The following is a 17,384-nucleotide window of genomic DNA, read 5'->3' on the forward strand; positions in this document are numbered from 1 at the left end:
TCCGCTCTTGCGGCATCGAATGAAACGGGAACGCAATCCAAGGCCAGACGCCGCGCCTGAAGTTAAGGCGTTTCTCAAGATACCGTTACTGTGCAACTCGACGGCACACAACACTGCTATGTTTGTCAGCGATCACATTATTTCACTACCACAGAGCACAAAACGCGAGCTCTACTTTCACCTCCATAGGATGTGCTCCGGATCCGGCGGGTTAATCAGAACTGTCGGTTTCAAATGCGGCTCACGCGTCCTAGAGAGTTTTGGCCCCGACTGTACGTCCACAAATAACACTGAGCCTACTGAATACGCGCACTGCCCGCCAGCGCTTACCTCCAGCAGGACCAGCAAGACTGCAAGATTGATGCCTATGCATCATACGCGCACGCGCATAAACAGCCAGTCGCCACTACTTCGTTATGTCTTCTAGAACTCCTTGGTCGCTATGCAAATATCAGGCAGCCAAAAAGACGCAGCCCTAACTGGCTAACTCTCCTGCCTTTCCTTTCCCCTTTCTCTCTCTATAAAGAAAGTCGCCATATCCAGCACGGTAACATTTATGAGGCAACGGGGGACACGGTGAATTCGTGCAAATGTGTGCGCGGTTTTTCCCAGGCCTCTTCGTGCCGAAAGAACATGGCAACGACGGAAAAGAGAGCCCGAATTAAAAAAAATATATATATACGCACACAGGAAAATGATAAAACAAAAGCAGACACCGAGGAAAGAAGTCGCGAGAACCGGAACCGACGCGAAACGTCGTCGCCGTCTCGAGGGGCAACGCTCGCGCGCGCGCTGCGCGGAGCCCAACTCCTGAGAGGGCATGCCCGACAAAAATGCGCCAACGGGGAGGAAAACGCGCACACACGCTTTCGAGCCGAAACATGGGCCGAAAAGTGCGCGCGCGCGCGTCTACCCTCGCTCGCTCGCTTAATTCAGGGCCCACGCTCGCGGTCGCACGCAGTGCGGACATTCCTGGGCTGCCAAGCCGCCGCCGCGGGAACCACCGCGTTTTCACCGTGCGTAAAGCGACCGAGCGAGCGAGCGACCAGTTCGTGAGATGACGACGACGGAGAACGCAGCGCGACGAGAGCGAAACGCCTGCCAAGTTGGCCCCCATGCGCGCGGCGCACCTCGCCAGGACTTCCCCTCGCGCTGCGCGAGCGAGCGGCTAGGCGAGAAGACAAAGAAGACGTAAGAAAGGTTTACGGCTCCGTATTTCCTTTTCAGCGGACGCGCGCACACGCCGCGAGAAAGCAAGCACGACGCAACGTCAGCGCTTCTTCTCGACGATCGCCCCCTTTTCACAGCGCCCAAAAGCGATCACTCTTAACAACTGCGCCCTTTCGAGAGCCTATACCTCTACGAGCCTACTGAAAGCCAGTCACGCTCTTCCATATACTGAACACACATACGTGCACGCGACGCATATATTCGAGGAACGAAAGCCGAGTGAGATGCGGTCGTCGTCAATGCAGTCTGGATATATGAACAGCTCTTCGCTCCGTACAGGGAGGTCGCAGCGTATGAGGGCTGTCACAGCATTCGAGGACTATAAGGAAGCCACAAGTATATCTGCGCTGCCAACGGCCGCGAGTGAAATAAAACAGCGGGCGCGGTGATGGACGTTTGGGAAAGACGAGATAAAAGCGTCGGCGGCTGCGCTGCTCCAGTTTGCCCCCGTATCACGACTGGTGTATTTACTCGGAAGGGACGCCGCAATCAACAGCGTGCATTCGCTCAGCAATCGCTTTGCCCACAAATAGACAGATGCGCGTATCGCTCACTCAGTGTCATAGATAAAGCGTATAAAGATCGGCTCACGCGACGAGCAGCCCCTCAAGGACTTTTCGCCGTCTCGAGAGAACGCTACGCGCGACCACCCGACGACACAGACTGGTAGAGCGCGACCAGACCGCGCGAAAATGCGGGCACACTGTAAACAGAAAGGCGTAAAAAAGGAAGTAAACGATCCTCTAGCGCCCTCCCTCTTGTAGAGGACGGTTTACTTCCTTTTTTACCCCCGTATAGCCGTATTCGTGTTTAGAGTGCACTTGCGCAAAAGTACAGACGAGGCCGAATACGCACACCATGCACGATATCTTCCTCAGCCCCTCACGATTCTGCGAGACAGGACTGGAGGGCAATGGGATGGTCACGGCCATTTCGGAAAGGAAGCCAGCGCCGACACGTTTATGTGTCTACCGATTTCAGTATGTGCGGTTTAAAGTCCCGAAGTGGCATATGGGCGTATAGCGGAGGGCTCCGAATTAATTACAACACCTGGGGTCCTTCTCTAACTTGCGGTGACAACGCGCAGCACAAGGGCGGTTTTTTTTTTTGGTTTTTTTTTTGCATTTCTCCTCCATTGAAATGCGGGGAAATGTGGAGGACAACGAGTATATAATTCGGGAGCGCCGTTTCTAGTCCCATATCCTCGTCAGACCAGGCATGCATTATAATACACGTCTCTTTTTTTTTTTACGGTGTTAAAAGAAAAAATAAATGCGTCAGTTCTGCAGCCTGAGCATTATAGCAGGTCAAAGAGCAATGGCTCCTACGTAATGATTTTTTTTTTTTTGCAAGAATTGCGTTTATTGGTTTATTGGGGTTTAACGTCCCAAAGCGACTCAGGCTATGGGGGACGCCGTAGTGAAGGGCTCCGGAAATTTCGACCACCAGGGGTTCTTTAACGTGCACTGAAAAAATCACACAGCACACGGGCCTCTAGAATTTCGCCTCCATCGAAATTCGGCCGGGATCGAACCCGCTTCTTTCGGGTCAGCAGCCGAGCGCCGTAACCACTGAGCCACCGCAGCGGGGCAATTTGTAAGTTTCGCCGAAATATGTATTCCTTCGCGTACGTATTTAACTAATAGGCGTCATATTTAATGTCATTAAAACATGAAGCTGAACCTGCGGCTACAAATTTTTTTTGTCTAAGTTCATGCGAGCACCTTTAGACAGGGGAAATATTACCTTAACTAACGCTGAACCGAAGCTTAATTCAGGTCTGAAGAGGATACAGATTCGAAAATTAGTTTTATAAAAAAAGGAACCCACTGAAGGTCGTTTAACAGTCACTACGCGTACTATTGCGCTCAGAATATGACCTGCAACGCGCCCGTATAGTGACCCAACTGAGGTTTCCGCTTTCAATAGGCCTTTATACAGACCATCAAACATGCACAGGCATTAGCCAAGCAGCACAGGGTACCGACCCAATATTGGAAACGTATCCTACCGATCCTACACAGGACCAGAGTGAAACCATCCATTTCATACATTGGGCCGATTACCTGTGTTGCTTAGGAAGGTAATCTGCTTTTTTTTTTTTTTTCATCGGCCGATAAGTGCTTAACCTTGGCGCATCGCTGGGCTCGCACTGTCATGAACTGAGCTCTTATACCACACCACATCCTGCGAGTCGCAGTTCATACTGAGAGCGATATAGCACACACTTCGTGCTATAGCCGAGAACTTTCTGCACCTCGCGAAGGGAGCAGCGAGTTTGGATTTCCCAGGTGGCGACAGTGAAAGAACGGCTCAAAGGAGCAGCCGCCGCTGCATCACAATGTCGGAGCGATATTGCACGCGATACGCAAAAGGCGGGACAAAGGCTGCTTTCGAATGCGCAATCGATGCTGGCGCAAAAGAACTGGCTCGCTCGCTCACAAGTACGGCAGGGCTGGCCCTTCTATACGACGTCCGCGAGAACGACCCGTTTCTGGGTAGGCCCCACACGGCCCGAGATGCAGAAACTGTTTCTATAGGAGTGACGTGAATGAAAAACACAATTCCAATTACCGAACCGAACAGGCAGATACTACACGAAATGAAAAAGACTCTTTGCTTACATGAAATAGTCTCATTGTTTGGTTGTATTTTTTTTCTGCACTCGTATACAGACAAGAAAATGTCCAGAAAAAAAAAAGAGAAGAAAGTGAAAGTGCTAAGTTAAGTTATTAAGGAGTAACAAACGGCTGAATGCTCAAATATGTTGTCCTTTGGATTGCTGCTACCTCCTACCCTTGAGGTATACAGACAGGCTGGTTGGATGGTTGGATAATGGGTTTAACGTCCCAAAGCGACTCGGGCTATGAGAGACGCCGTAGTGAAGGTCTCCGGAAATTTCGACCACTTGTGGTTCCTGAACGTGCACTGACAGAAAGGCAAAAGCATCTGCGCAAGAACGTATGGGCTAATCAGTATAAGATGGAAATCTATTTCGATCATGTGCTCTTCTAGTGGAGAACGGTTTTTACGCTTGCGTACAGATGCAATGGTATCAGCTTCCCGTTAACACAAAGGTCAAGGTTACTGATATGTGACCGCAAGCTGAAAAAAAAAAAAGAAAGCAAATCTCACTGCGCACAACAGAGAAACGGCAGGAAGCAGAACCTTCCGCGTCTCATATTTCTCGCCCTTGGAGAAAGGAAAGAGAGAAAGCGAGTGAGAGAAATCGTCCCAAAGAGGCGCAGTTCTGAACCTCTTATCGATCGGCATCCGGCACGATACGGCTGGACGCTTTGTGCCCGCGGGAGCAAAAGCGTGGAGCGCGTCTCGAGAGAAAGTCGGTTACATCTGTCGCCAATATATCTGGCACAAAAATACTCCGCCTTCAAAATATACGCAAAGATCAATAAAACACTCCTCCTATAATGCTGTGAATTACTCGCAAGACCCCGAAGCACAGAGCAAGATGTAATAAAAAGCCCCAGTATCCCCAGTATCGCGCCGAACGTGATCAATTATATAGCGTCGCGCAGGGGCGTATACGCGACGAAATCTCGAGCGGGTGAAATCGATCACACAATCAGTCGCAACAAGTGCTACGCCCTTCAAACGCAGGCCCCGAAACGAGGAGCTTTCTCTAGCAGCTGGAGATTGATAGCGATAGTAAAACGAAGCGCGACGAGGTACTAAAAGAAAAACCCGCCGGACAGTGAGGCTACATTACGCACAGCAAAGCCGCGCCGTGAATCAGTACCGCCGCAGTCCGCCGCGCCCTTGGGAAAAACTTGTTTGCTTTCAGAGAAGCATACAGCAAGAGCAAAAGCGGCAGTGGCTGCGTCGGCGCGCAGTAAAAGTAATAAACGCAGCAAAGGCGGACGGGTGAGCCGGTCCGTGTAACGGTGAATTAGCGCGCAGTGAGAGTGAGTGGGAGAGCACCGGTATTACAGAGATATCCGTACGTGCCGGCTCGCGCGTCCGCGCGTGTGCGCTCGTAGATCTCCCCATTGCCATTTCTGTCACGCCGACCACTGCTTTTCCCGGGACTATACAACACAGCGCACTGAATGAAAAAGCGAAAACTGCAGCCCAAGGGGAGAGAGAGAAAAAAAAAAAAGACGCCTTGAGCCCCGTGTACTCGACCACGAGGATGCAGAAAAAGCAGGGAACAAGAAAGAACAAATTAGAGTAATCAGCGCTTTCTTTGCAGCGCTCTTGTTGACTGACGTCACAGCAGGGGAACGAGAAACACATTTAAAGCTCTTGGCAGACATCACCGAGTGCGGAATAATCATGCAAAGTGGGGCAGATACACAATCTGACTGCACTAAAGCTGTTGGAGCGCAAGCGAAACATTTATTTATTCAGACATCATCAGTCACAGAAGCGAAACTGCGCGCAACGCACGCACAAGTGAGGGACGTGCAAGCAGCTTCTGCAGCTGCTAATCTATTTTCCCGCAACAGAACATGTGTTCCGACGACGACTGAATTACACGGCTCTGTAAGTGAATGAAGATTAACGTGATGACGATGGCAGCGGAGAAGATCTTCTTCCAAAGCAGACTGAAGCACCGAAGTAGAAAAAAAAAAAAAAGTAGACGAAGTGGACAGAACATAACACTTATTCGTCCACTTAGTCCGTTTGTTGTTCTCCGATTCAATTCTTGCAACGAGACAAGTTTCACCGACCGGCCCAGCACCGCACAGTTGCTAATTCACGTCTCGCATAACAAGCCGACGGCGACAGTATTAGGCAAGACCCCCAGTTACAAACGTTCGAAGCAGATTGCTCAACAAGACGGCGCAATGTAGTCCGCAATCCACCGGTAGAGGGGCGGCAACAACTAATTGCGCTAACTCTTCTAACTCCTCTCGACGAATCTTTGCTGCTGCAGTAGCAATAAGACCACTCGCACTCCTGTCCGCGGCATTCCAATTTCACCCAAAGCTACCGTGTTCAGCGAACAAGAGCGACAAAACTCAGAGAACCACCACTGGGTCCGAGGGAACCGCTCGGCTTCATCCACTTTCCAACACTCGCAACAAGACGACTCTGAAAGCGGTGGGAACCGACTTAAGTGGGGGAGGGGGGTTCGGCAGTTACGTCACACGCGCCACTGCTGCTCTTCCTCCAGAAAGCCAGGCGGGAAATGTAAATAAAAACAAAATAAAAGAGCAGGACTAGTAAGAGAGGCTGCTGGTGCAACAGAGGAGCGCTTGTTACGACCGACGACGCAGCCGGCACCGTGCGACACCTGCGCAGTCAAGGCCGAGGATGCAACGCCCACTTGGGCATTCCGGACACGAGGAGTACCGGCCCAGCACCTCAAGCTGTGCAGAAATGAATGCATATAGGCGGAGGAACGTCGTACTGTGCAAAGAACGCCGTACACCGGCACAATGGTTCACGACTACATTTACGGAGCTTCAGACTTTGCCCGCAAAGTCTAGAGATTAAAAAAAAAGAAAAAGTTACAGAACTTAAAAAAAAAAAACACGTTCTATCATGACGACGCCACGTAAAGGCGAGACAACGTCGTCGCGCACGTCTCGGCGACACTACAAAAATGCTAAAGCCCGATGGAACGTTCCAGACAGGGGATCCGTTTCGACGTCACGTCTAAGAGCTCGCCCAGCAACTTTCCACAGCTGGTACAGAATACTGCGATTCACCGCGCCATCTCAGGCTCTTAACAATTACTTAACAAGTTTGTCTGCGCACCGTTGCGTCACTTGAAAGGTATTCACTCTTATGCAACGCAGCTTCCATTTACAACAAAGCACTCCGTAGGTTACACGGTGTTTTTTTTTTTTTTTCAGTTAACATTTTCGAGGAGTGCGTGCCGCATGCGTACCACGGCAAAGCCTGAGACGACTCATCTTCTTGCTAATCCACAGCAACGATAAGCACATAGCCGCGTGTTGCACATGCCGCGCATGAGCAGTGGTCAAGTGAGGACGCACACTGCGCAGCTGGTACCCAGATGGTCCGACATCATTAACTAAGCTAAGTCTGCTGTATAACAAATGCCTCTCCAACAAATTTAAAATTAACCCTGTCCTGCGCCAGGCCACATCTTCGCAAACTTCTTCCACTTCCCCAACTCTCTGTCGGCCACTGATACGTTTGGCTTCTCTTACGGCGTACTCCAGGAAAGGTATTAGCAGGATGACACGATCTTTCCAATGCTATTCACCGCCTGTTTACAGGAGGTATTCAGGCACATAGACTGCGAACAGTTGGAGTGAATAACTTAGTAATCTGCGATTCGCCGATGACATATTGCTTTGCTAAGTAGCTCAGAGGACGAACTGTAAAACATGATCTGTGCCCTATACAGGCAAAGGTGAATGGTGGGTCTAAAAATTAATATGCAGAAAACTATAGCAGCGTTCAACAGTCTCAGAAGGGAACATCAGTTTTCAGGATAGGCAGCGAAGCGCTGGAAGTGGTAAAGGAATACACCTACCTAGGGCAGGTAGTGACCGCAGATTCGGGCCACGAAAATGAAATAACCAGAAGAATAAGATTAGGATGGAGCGCATTAGGCAGAAGCCCTCAGATCATGACTGACAATTTACAGCACCCGTCAAGTGAAAAGTTTGGTATAACAGCTGCACCTTATCGGTACTCATCTATGAGAAAGAAATTCAGAGGTTAACGAAAAGGATTCAACTTAAATAGAGGACAACGCAGCGAGCTATGGAAAAGAAAATGACAAGCGTAACGTTAAGAGAGGGGAAGTCTGGATCAGGAAGAGAGTAAGTGGGTGAGGGAACAAACGAGAGTTAATGACATCCTAGTCGAAATCAATAAGAAGGAATAGGCATGGGCATGTAATGCGAATGCAAGATAACCAATGGTTGTTGAGGCTAACGGGCTGGATTCCAAGAGAAGGCAAGCATAGCAGGGGACACCAGAAGGTTAGGTGGGGGGATGAGATTAGGAAGTTTGCGAGAAAAAGTTGGTCTCCGCTGGCACAAGACTGGGTTAATTGGAGATATTGGTGAGGCCTTTGCCTCGCAGTAGGCGTAGTCAGGCTGATGATGGTTACGATGACGCCGTATTCAAGTCTGCGATCCGGAACAACCGACTCGCACCATTGACAGAGTAACCCCTACTCACAACGGCAAAATACTAAAATTCATGCCACTCCGATGTGTTTATGCCCTGCACAGCTAGCACTAAAGGTTGTTTGCTTCGATCCCTGCCGCGGCGGTCGAATTTCGATGGAGGCGAAATTCTAGAGGCCCGTGTTCTGGCGAAGACAGTGCACGTTAAATAACCCCAGGTGGTCGAAATTTCCGGAGCCCTCCACTACGGCGTCCCTCATAGCCTGAATCGCTTTGGGACGTTAAACCCCCGTAAACCGAACCAAACCAGCACTAAAGGGTGCACACAGTCCCAAAGTACCTGCAAAGCCAGGAAAATATGGTGAACCTTTCCAGTCTACCCGCAGGCACGACGAAGACAACATCGAAAGAGAGGAACGCAGGTGGTGCCAAAACTGGGCGTTTAAACAAGGGCCTCGCCAACAAACGGTGACACTTGAGCTCACAGGAGGACTAACAGACCTCAGCGAACACCGAACGGCAACTACTGTGAGCGCTGACGTCACACAAGCTGCCCGCGGTTCCCCACTTTTTCGTCTCGCCACCAACAGCGCGAACAGCTTGCCGGCAATAATGCGACTTCAGCCGGCAAACGCTAGTTGATACAAGGACTATGAGTTGCTCTACCCTCGACCGTGGCACCAGATTTCGAACGAGCAGTTGCACGAGGGTGTGAACTGGCGCGCCAAACACAGCCAAGATGTGACGGGCCAACCATGGGCCCGAACGACAGAAAGAAAAGCAAGTCTTCCGGAACGAAACGAAATGCGTCGTCGCATGATCGCGCGACGGCTTCTGCTCGCTATCGCCCTGTGTAGACGCGAGGAATACCTAAGACTTTATGCATCAGGAGTGACGGACGCCATTTTGGCGTACATCGCGCAACTTCGACGATGCAGGTTTGAGCAGGTGGCGATTGGACACCAGCGCGGCCTTTCGCTGCGTGCCACACGTACAGTCTTTGCCGAAAGTTTAGAGACCAAGGTGTTTCGGTTCGGGGCCATGCCGTGTGGCTGGTTAAGCACCGACAGCATTTCAAATCTCTCGGAGGTAAGATGATCTGTGGTCTTCCTCTCTGCGAAGTCTGACTTCCACGAATGCTACAAGGCTTAGAAGCAAATCCCCCTGGGCTCCAAACTTTTGACAAAGACTGCACGTCAAAATAGCAGCCATGCACTGCGGCTTGACCAAGATCTACCTTGGTCTGACAGCAAAATACATCTATATCGCATCTATATCATATTAGGCTCTTTACAGGCAAGCATTGTTCACGCTTTATTGTGATGTCATCTAAGTGCTTATTAATGCCTCTTTTTGCCTTTTTGTTATTTATTAATATTGTTATTTGTGTCTTGTTTTCGCTTCTTGGTGTATTTTTATTGCAGTTATGTCCCCTTTTTCTTGCGTTCTGACATACGTCACGCTATCTATTCTTATTTTGTATTTTCTGTACTGTGCATCTGCCGACCTTACGCTGTATTTTTGCTTCTTATAACCCACTTCTCTCTCCAATGTATCGGCGATTCAGGGTATGCAAAATAAATAAATTATAAAAGCGAACAAAAAAAAACAACGACGACGCGCAATGCACAGGGTGAGCCAAAAGTTCGCAGGCCACAGGGTACGCTTTTCGGCAGTATACTCTGGCACATAAAACACCTATGAAGGGAGTAATCCTTCGCCTATCCCCCGCACAGACATCTAGGGATGTCCCCACAACACAGGTAAATTCCCCGCAAATTCCTCACAACACAGGCGCTGATTTGTGTCCCCCTCCTCCCCACTTTCCTCCTTACAGCGAGAAATTTCACATAAGAAAACCATGCTGAACCCCATTTTTCGACAAAAAGATTCGAAGAAATGCATTGTTAAAATGCCACCCCCCCCCTCCCCCTTTAAGAGTGACCCATAAATCCGCCCTTGCCACTACACGGCTAAAAAGCAGACCCTACACTCTAAACACGAATACGCCTATAAAGGAGTAAACTGTCATCGGGAGTGCACCACAGACCCTACACTCTAAACACGAATACGCCTATAAAGGAGTAAACTGTCATCGGGAGTGCACCACAGACCCTACACTCTAAACACGAATACGCCTATAAAGGAGTAAACTGTCATCGGGAGTGCACCACAGACCCTACACTCTAAACACGAATACGCCTATAAAGGAGTAAACTGTCATCGGGAGTGCACCACAGACCCTACACTCTAAACACGAATACGCCTATAAAGGAGTAAACTGTCATCGGGAGTGCACCACAGACCCTACACTCTAAACACGAATCCGCCTATAAGGGAGTAAACTGTCATCGGGAGTGCACCACAGGACAGTTTACTCCGTTTTTACTCCTTTCTGCTTAGACTGTATGGCTTGGAAACTTTTGACGCACCTGTACACGGTGTTAAGAGAGCACGAGTACAGTTGCAAGCAGGACGGTGCTATATTCAACGCTATTATTAATGGGGAGTAACACCGGGAGAATCTGCCCATAAACACCAGCCGTAAAGGGCGTTTCCAGCCCTCTAACCGTTGCGGCGAACAACAAGGAGGCCGAGATAACACACACTGCGATAAACCGCCAGCTTCTGAAAGTCCCTGCCGGAGGAGGATGTTGGCACATCTCGAAGCGGAACAACGTGCCGTAAAGAAAGGCAACAAATACTGCAGACGCGGAGGCCACGCTGGCTGCACACAGCAGCGGAGTTAAAGTTGGCAATGCTCACGCCACGCACGAGAAAGGAAAAATAAAAAAAAAGAGCAGGGCACTCCACACAGTACGCAGCCAGCAGTTTCTGAGAAAAGCCGCCATCCGTCAAAGTTGCTCTGGACACAGCTGCATCGATAAGAGCTCAGGCATCGCCGACGCCTGTTCCACAGCGCGAAAAAGTGTTCGCCCACTCAACCACAGCCAAAACGGGATGCATTACCGAACCGGATTTCAACGAGAATGCAGCTATGCGTCATTGTGTAGCGCAACTGCGTCGTGTAGGCGGTCGATTAATATACAACTGGCAGCATCCGTACGCGGAAACGAAGAGTCACGGTAGCTTCTCACTGCAGCTGAACACGAAAGGCGAAAGCCTGTTTTACGTGCGCAGATGCTGTTCGCGCTTGGTTCCCGCCTGACAGGATGTGAGCAGGCTTGTCTAACGCGACGGAGCCGAGTCCTGCGGTAGTAAAGCGAAATCTAGAGCGCAGCCGCTCGGTGACAATGAAGCTTGTCGCTTTGTCACTTCTGTCAACGCAACTGATATCCAGCGCAAGCACTGGGAAAACGAGTACGTGTTTTATGGCGTCTTCTAAACGGTGAACCGCAGCAGATCTCCGCAAGGAGCATCATCTCCGTCGGCGGCCCAATCAGAACTCAGAATCTGAATCCGAGTCATCCACTGAGGTACGTTCTTCGCCGAATGGAATACGTCATTAAACAATATTTCGTTTGGCCCACTCAGCAACCGCTCCAGCACTACTGACAAGCCTACTCATGGCTTTACGTAAGCGCGAATATTGGTAATGATTGTCAGGTGCAGATTGACGGCCAAAGTGCAGAACAGTAAAAAACTGGCAAAGCCATCGGCGCTCGTGCGAGCTACTCTCGTGACGTATTAACAAGTCGCATGTCGTATTCGTCATGTTAGCTTGAGTAAATTCCGTTCGCGACGTGTGCAAAAAATGGCCGGGCAGGCTTCTATCATGCGTGAAAACCATCCAAAATTCTACCACACTGTTTCTATGATAAAGAAATGATGACGTCAAGAGCGCGGAAACAGAAATGGCTCAACAGAAGGAGCTTTCACGGTAGAAAAAAAAAAAAAGAAAATGGGCCTCTAAAGGCACATAGGGTGCAGATGTGACCTGGGAACTCAGAAATGCACTTTCCAGATGAGCGAAGACCACTGGTAAAATCGTCTCAAATGCCACCTCAAGCGTTTGCCTTAATTATATGTCACTGTGACCAGCACAAATTTCTGCTCTTCCTCCAATTCCTTTCCCGTCAGATGACCGCCGTTTCTGCCACCATTATTTCTCCTCTATTTAATTAATGCCACATTGCAGCAATGTTGAAACAAGCAATGCCACCAAATACCCACCCGGAAAAATACCACTCCCCAGTTCTTTTTTTTTATTACTTGTGGTATAAACAATAGATTACTGACTCTGCCTTGCAAGCAACAGGGTGTGAAGTAACAGGTCACAGGCATTTAGCAATAAGGTTTTCTACATTATTTTTAAAGCAAAATGAAAGCGCGCAAGGGTACATGTCTTTGGTTTTCACATTTTTGCGCAAAACAACGAACAATAGGTGGAAGAAGCATGTGACACTGACATATGGCCACATTTGAAATACAGTTTCAGTTTATGAACTGAAGGAAATTGAATGAACTAACCTTTTGTGAGGGAATAGAAACAACACAAGCTGTACACATGTTTGGCTTTTCACATTAGCTGATTTCTATTTAGATCCTTATCACTGCTACTTTCTGTAACGTGTAGACCCCAATGGTGGAATGGAAAAGTGATAGCTACAGAGGTTTTTTGGCCCAACGTTGGTCTGATTCCAAACTAAAGTTAGCGGCGTATCACCTTGCAGGTACTACAGAAACATTATGAACATTAATTTGGTTACTCAGTGGAAGAAGATAATATATATGACACAATCGCACACACAAAAAAAATCAGCTTGGGTCTACAGTGCAGAACTAAATGATGACAATGTGAACACAGTGTGAATATGCAGGCAACACGCTGATGATGAAAAGTGCATTTAAAGCTGCAGGTTTAGTATGTACACGTGGCTGAACCTTTGTGCGAATGATACTGCCACGTTCTGCCTTGTGTTCTCCAAGGCTCGCCACTTGCACGCTAGACGAGTGCAGACGGGTCAGTGCAGCAGCTGCTTTCCTAAGTGCCTAGCCTGTACTTTATATGTCAAAAGCATCCACAAAACTGAGCCATGCAGCTGCCTCTGTTAATTCTTGGGACCATGACAGCTTTTCTGACAGCAGCAGCTGAAGAAAGTGTGCACAACAATAAAGAACAGGACAATGCAAGCACTTCTAAGGCAGCCCTGGAGTGAAGGAAGCACATGAAATAGCACTGAAGTCAGCTGAGGTACACATGTTCTGGGTGATGTGGCATGTGCTTGAGAGCACCACAGTTCTGACTACACGACTCCTATGGGTCACCCTAATGTCACTACACAGAACTACATATTTGATAATATCAGTTTAGAAAGTGAAGCATGAGAATTAGTGTGTCACTGCCACCAAACTGAAGCCAGTTTTTGGACTGAGTCTTCTTAACATTCACTTTGTCTTTTTTTTTTATCGTACGTATCGTATCATTGCCCAGCACAATTATAATTCAAGTGCAGTGAAACATGTTAAATGCCATGTGTCGAGTTTCTTGAAATATGCACAGAAATTTAAAAAAACGAGAACATCACTCTCACATTATTGCAAGGAAGGCCAGATATTTAGGAATACATGTAATGAAGCTTTCCCACTATTCCTAACTAGATAAGACATCCATACTCAGATATCTTTTGGGTGTAGGAAACTCGGACCCAATAAAAACTGCCCTAAGCTGAATCAACAGCAGCTTGCAAACAACAAAGGTTTTCTTCACTTTTAACTGCAAAAGTAGACCAAGATAATATGCAGGAGATTGAAAGGAAGGAAGCATCAAGTTATACAGATAAGATGTAAGCTGTTCATGCTTCACTTGTTCGAGTACCTTATACTTACTAAAGCATGTTTGCAAAAACACAACTCAATAAGAGCAGTGTTGGTATCTCGTATTGTTTAAGATGAACTCAGCCTATAAACCATGTCTTCTTTCTCAAGACAGCTTGCCATGCAAAGCAAGCTTCATTTTTAACCATGTGATGACAAGGCTGGGCAACTATTGAATCTATGCTCTGATCAATCAATTAATGCTTTATATACGATTGACTTTTTCAGCTGCTTAGCCGGCTAAATTAACATAAGCCAAGTATGCCCTCTAAATTCACTGCATGCATTGGTCTGGGAATGGCTAGCATGTTAGCGTAGCAGGGCTTCCATCTCAGTGTGATATAAGGCGTAGTTATCCTTGCTGCCTAAACACATGATACGGGATGTTTATTTTTGTTATTTTCCAGACACTGAGGTTTCAGATCAATACAGCTAATGAACTAGTTAGTAAGGAAAAAATTTAAAGTGATCCCCAAGTACATTTCAGACAAAAATGACACTGCATTGTGCAATCACCATAAACACTAACAAAAATGCAGCTAGTTAAAAACTTAAATTAGCACATTAACAGTAGTCAGTGCATATATACACAGATGCAGAATGACAGTCAAGCTACGACTTCGGAAAATAAGTTTTGCAATACTAAATTAAATGCTACAAATCCATTACGTCTTGAACAACCATTTGCAGCTTGAGTTACCAGTGAAACATGGATTCCATTGAGCAATACTGTACAGAGAATTTGTGTTGAAATCTCAGTACGGCATGTCCAAGGCTACATTGTTCATTCAGCGTCTCCTCAAGGATTAAGTGGCGCACATCATTTTTAAAATCACCTAAAGGTTATGATTAGACAAAGGCGCAGAAAGAAGCAAAATAAAGAAAAAAGACAGGATTTGGTACTGCGTTCCTGCAGAATTAAGCGCGACCGGACACAAGAAGAAAAAAAGACAGGATTCGGCACTGCGTTTCAGCTGAAACAGGCGCGACCGGACATAAGAAAAAAGGGAAGTCTCTACCGGCGTTAACAGAGACGCTTGAGACGTGGACTCACCGATCTGGCTGTTGTCATCGACGAGGATGATTTCCCTTAGGATGCGACGAGGGGAGCGGTTTATCACACTGTACACGGTTCTCAGAAGTGCTGAGAAGAGTTCGTCCGTAAAAATGATCACCACAGACGCGGTGGGAAGACTCTCGACGTCATATTTCTCGTTGCGACAGCTGCGGAAGACAAGAACAGGAAAACAGGACAGGTGACATTCGATAACGGTGTCAACCTATGCGCGGCGTTTCCTCACATCCTGCCCAAGGTGATCTCGATCGCGTTGCGCAAAATACCTACGGGGCTGGGTTAATTTCATGCCCATCAAGGCAGCGCCAGCAGCAGCGCTGAAGTGCGAGCGTTTCGTTAGCGGACACAAACCCAAGGCGTTGCTCATTTTAAAACCTCTATGCATACCTTCTCAAGTCGTGGAAAACTACACCGTGCGCATCAGCGAGCTCATCTGGTTTACTGCGATTTCTCGCGAAAATGCAAGAGCACGCAAAAGCGGAGGCAGAAAACAGTTGGAAAGACCAATCTAAACAGATTATGTCTGCGCGCCTACGCGCCTGCTTCCTGGCGTTCGTACGGCTACGTTAGACAGTAAACGCAACGATCGTGCCAAAGACCACACGTCATTTTGTACAGCTGCTATAAGTAAAAAAACACAAAGTCCAGCAGACCTTACCTGCGGTGTCGACGATCGCCGAGCGTCCTATTTAGCGGAAGGCGGTCGCAAACGTAAGCGTTGAAGCCGGCTCGCGAGAACTCCTTGTCAGCTCTCTCTTTCTCGGCACCCTTTAGCGTGACTCCATCGCCGTTCCTGCCCCAGCCTTCGATAAGCCTCCCGAAGAATTCGGCCTCGTCCGGGTCGTGCACGTTCGGGAGCAACGGGCTCTCGTCACCGCGATAGATCGGTGCCTCTTCTCTGTGGACCCGGACGTCAACGGCCGTCGCAGCAGCAGCCGGCCCGCCGCGATCATCGCCAGCGTCTCGCTTGGGAGAAAGTCGTTCTCGGTAGGCGACGCGGTCGTCGATGTGGTCATCAGAAGTGGTGCGGCTTCGAAGCAAAAGCACTGTGACCCCGGCAATGGCCAACACGGAGAGGAGGCGAACAAGAGTGGGTCGACGGCGCCGCATGAAGAGCAGGGCCATCGTGCTCTACGCCGCTCGCGGCCCATCAAACAGCGAAGCCGACGAGACGAGGAGGCGCGCCGAACCGCGGCAGGTGTTCCCGCTTGTGGAGGGATCGCGGTATTCTCAAGATCTTCGACATGACTTCGAAAACACACGTGGCACGCACCCAGCTGGTCGAGCGCGCCGAACAGCGCGAAGCGTCAGCGGCCTCTGCGAATAGTGCACGCGAGAGAAGCGATGGTAGCGACTCGCACATCGGCAACAGCAGCAAGAGCGCAAGCCGCGCAAGGTGACGCAAAACGCCGCGAGGCATAGAGTTTCTTACTACTACCTAGAGGGAAAGCTGGCGGCGCTGCACTTCAGCCAACATGGACGCCCAAAGCATCATGGGGCGGTGAGCTACTTGTTGCGGCACAGTCGTAGTTTTTCGGGAACACAGAGTGGCAGTACTAAGGCGTTTCATTCCGAAAACGTAGTTCGTGTGTGCGCAGACGACTTTCGCGCGAACGCAGTGTGCAAAAGCCATAGTAGTGAAAACGCGACGACACACGACGCCATTAAAAGGTTTTACTCTTCCGAAATGCCATTAAAAACGTCTTATTGTATTTAAGGAACAACATCTTTTTTGAAAACATATTTACTTTTAAAAGTGCGCCTGTTAATTACGAAATATTAGTTTTTTTAGTGTTCATCACTTGGCCAATAGGAAAGCTAGTCATGTCTTATTTTAGGCAAACTTTGCACTTAAATGCTTTTCTGCTCGTTTGTTGCAATCATTAGACAAGATATTGAATATTAGGACGTTTGTAGCTATCAAACAGCTTTATTTTTCTATTATTTTTTGGCCAAAAGTTGCAGTTCCGCAACAAGTAGCTCACCGCCCCATGATGCTTTGAGCGCCCATGGTGGCTGAGGTGGTCACGTGGGGTCTCCATGCAAACTCCCATAGACGGCTTGCCAGCTTTCCCTCTAGGTAATAGTAAGAAACTCTATGCCGCGAGGCAACCGTGTTTCCAACGGCTGGATAAATGAACAACAAGCTTAGCGAAAGCGCTGACTGCTTCGCAGCAGAGTGGCAGCCTGCGCCATCTACCGAACTAAAAAAACACTCTATAGCG

General features: G+C 48.6%; 1 protein-coding gene across 1 annotated transcript in view; it reads right to left on the reverse strand.

Moving 5' to 3' along the window:
• The window catches only part of LOC149342543 (polypeptide N-acetylgalactosaminyltransferase 1-like), a 52,474-nt gene extending 35,904 nt beyond the window's left edge, over window positions 1–16,570 (reverse strand). Inside the window, exons 1-2 of the mRNA XM_089544905.1 lie at window positions 15,818–16,570; window positions 15,139–15,308 (exon numbers count right to left, since the gene is read on the reverse strand). Of these exons, the coding sequence (XP_089401031.1) occupies window positions 15,139–15,308; window positions 15,818–16,284 (637 nt within the window). The 5' untranslated portion in view covers window positions 16,285–16,570. The remainder of the gene's footprint in view (window positions 1–15,138; window positions 15,309–15,817) is intronic.
• Window positions 16,571–17,384: the final 814 nt, after the last annotated feature.

Source organism: Amblyomma mixtum, chromosome 5, assembly GCF_055824585.1.
Source record: "Amblyomma mixtum isolate Tamu chromosome 5, ASM5582458v1, whole genome shotgun sequence".
Lineage (NCBI taxonomy): Eukaryota > Metazoa > Arthropoda > Arachnida > Ixodida > Ixodidae > Amblyomma > Amblyomma mixtum.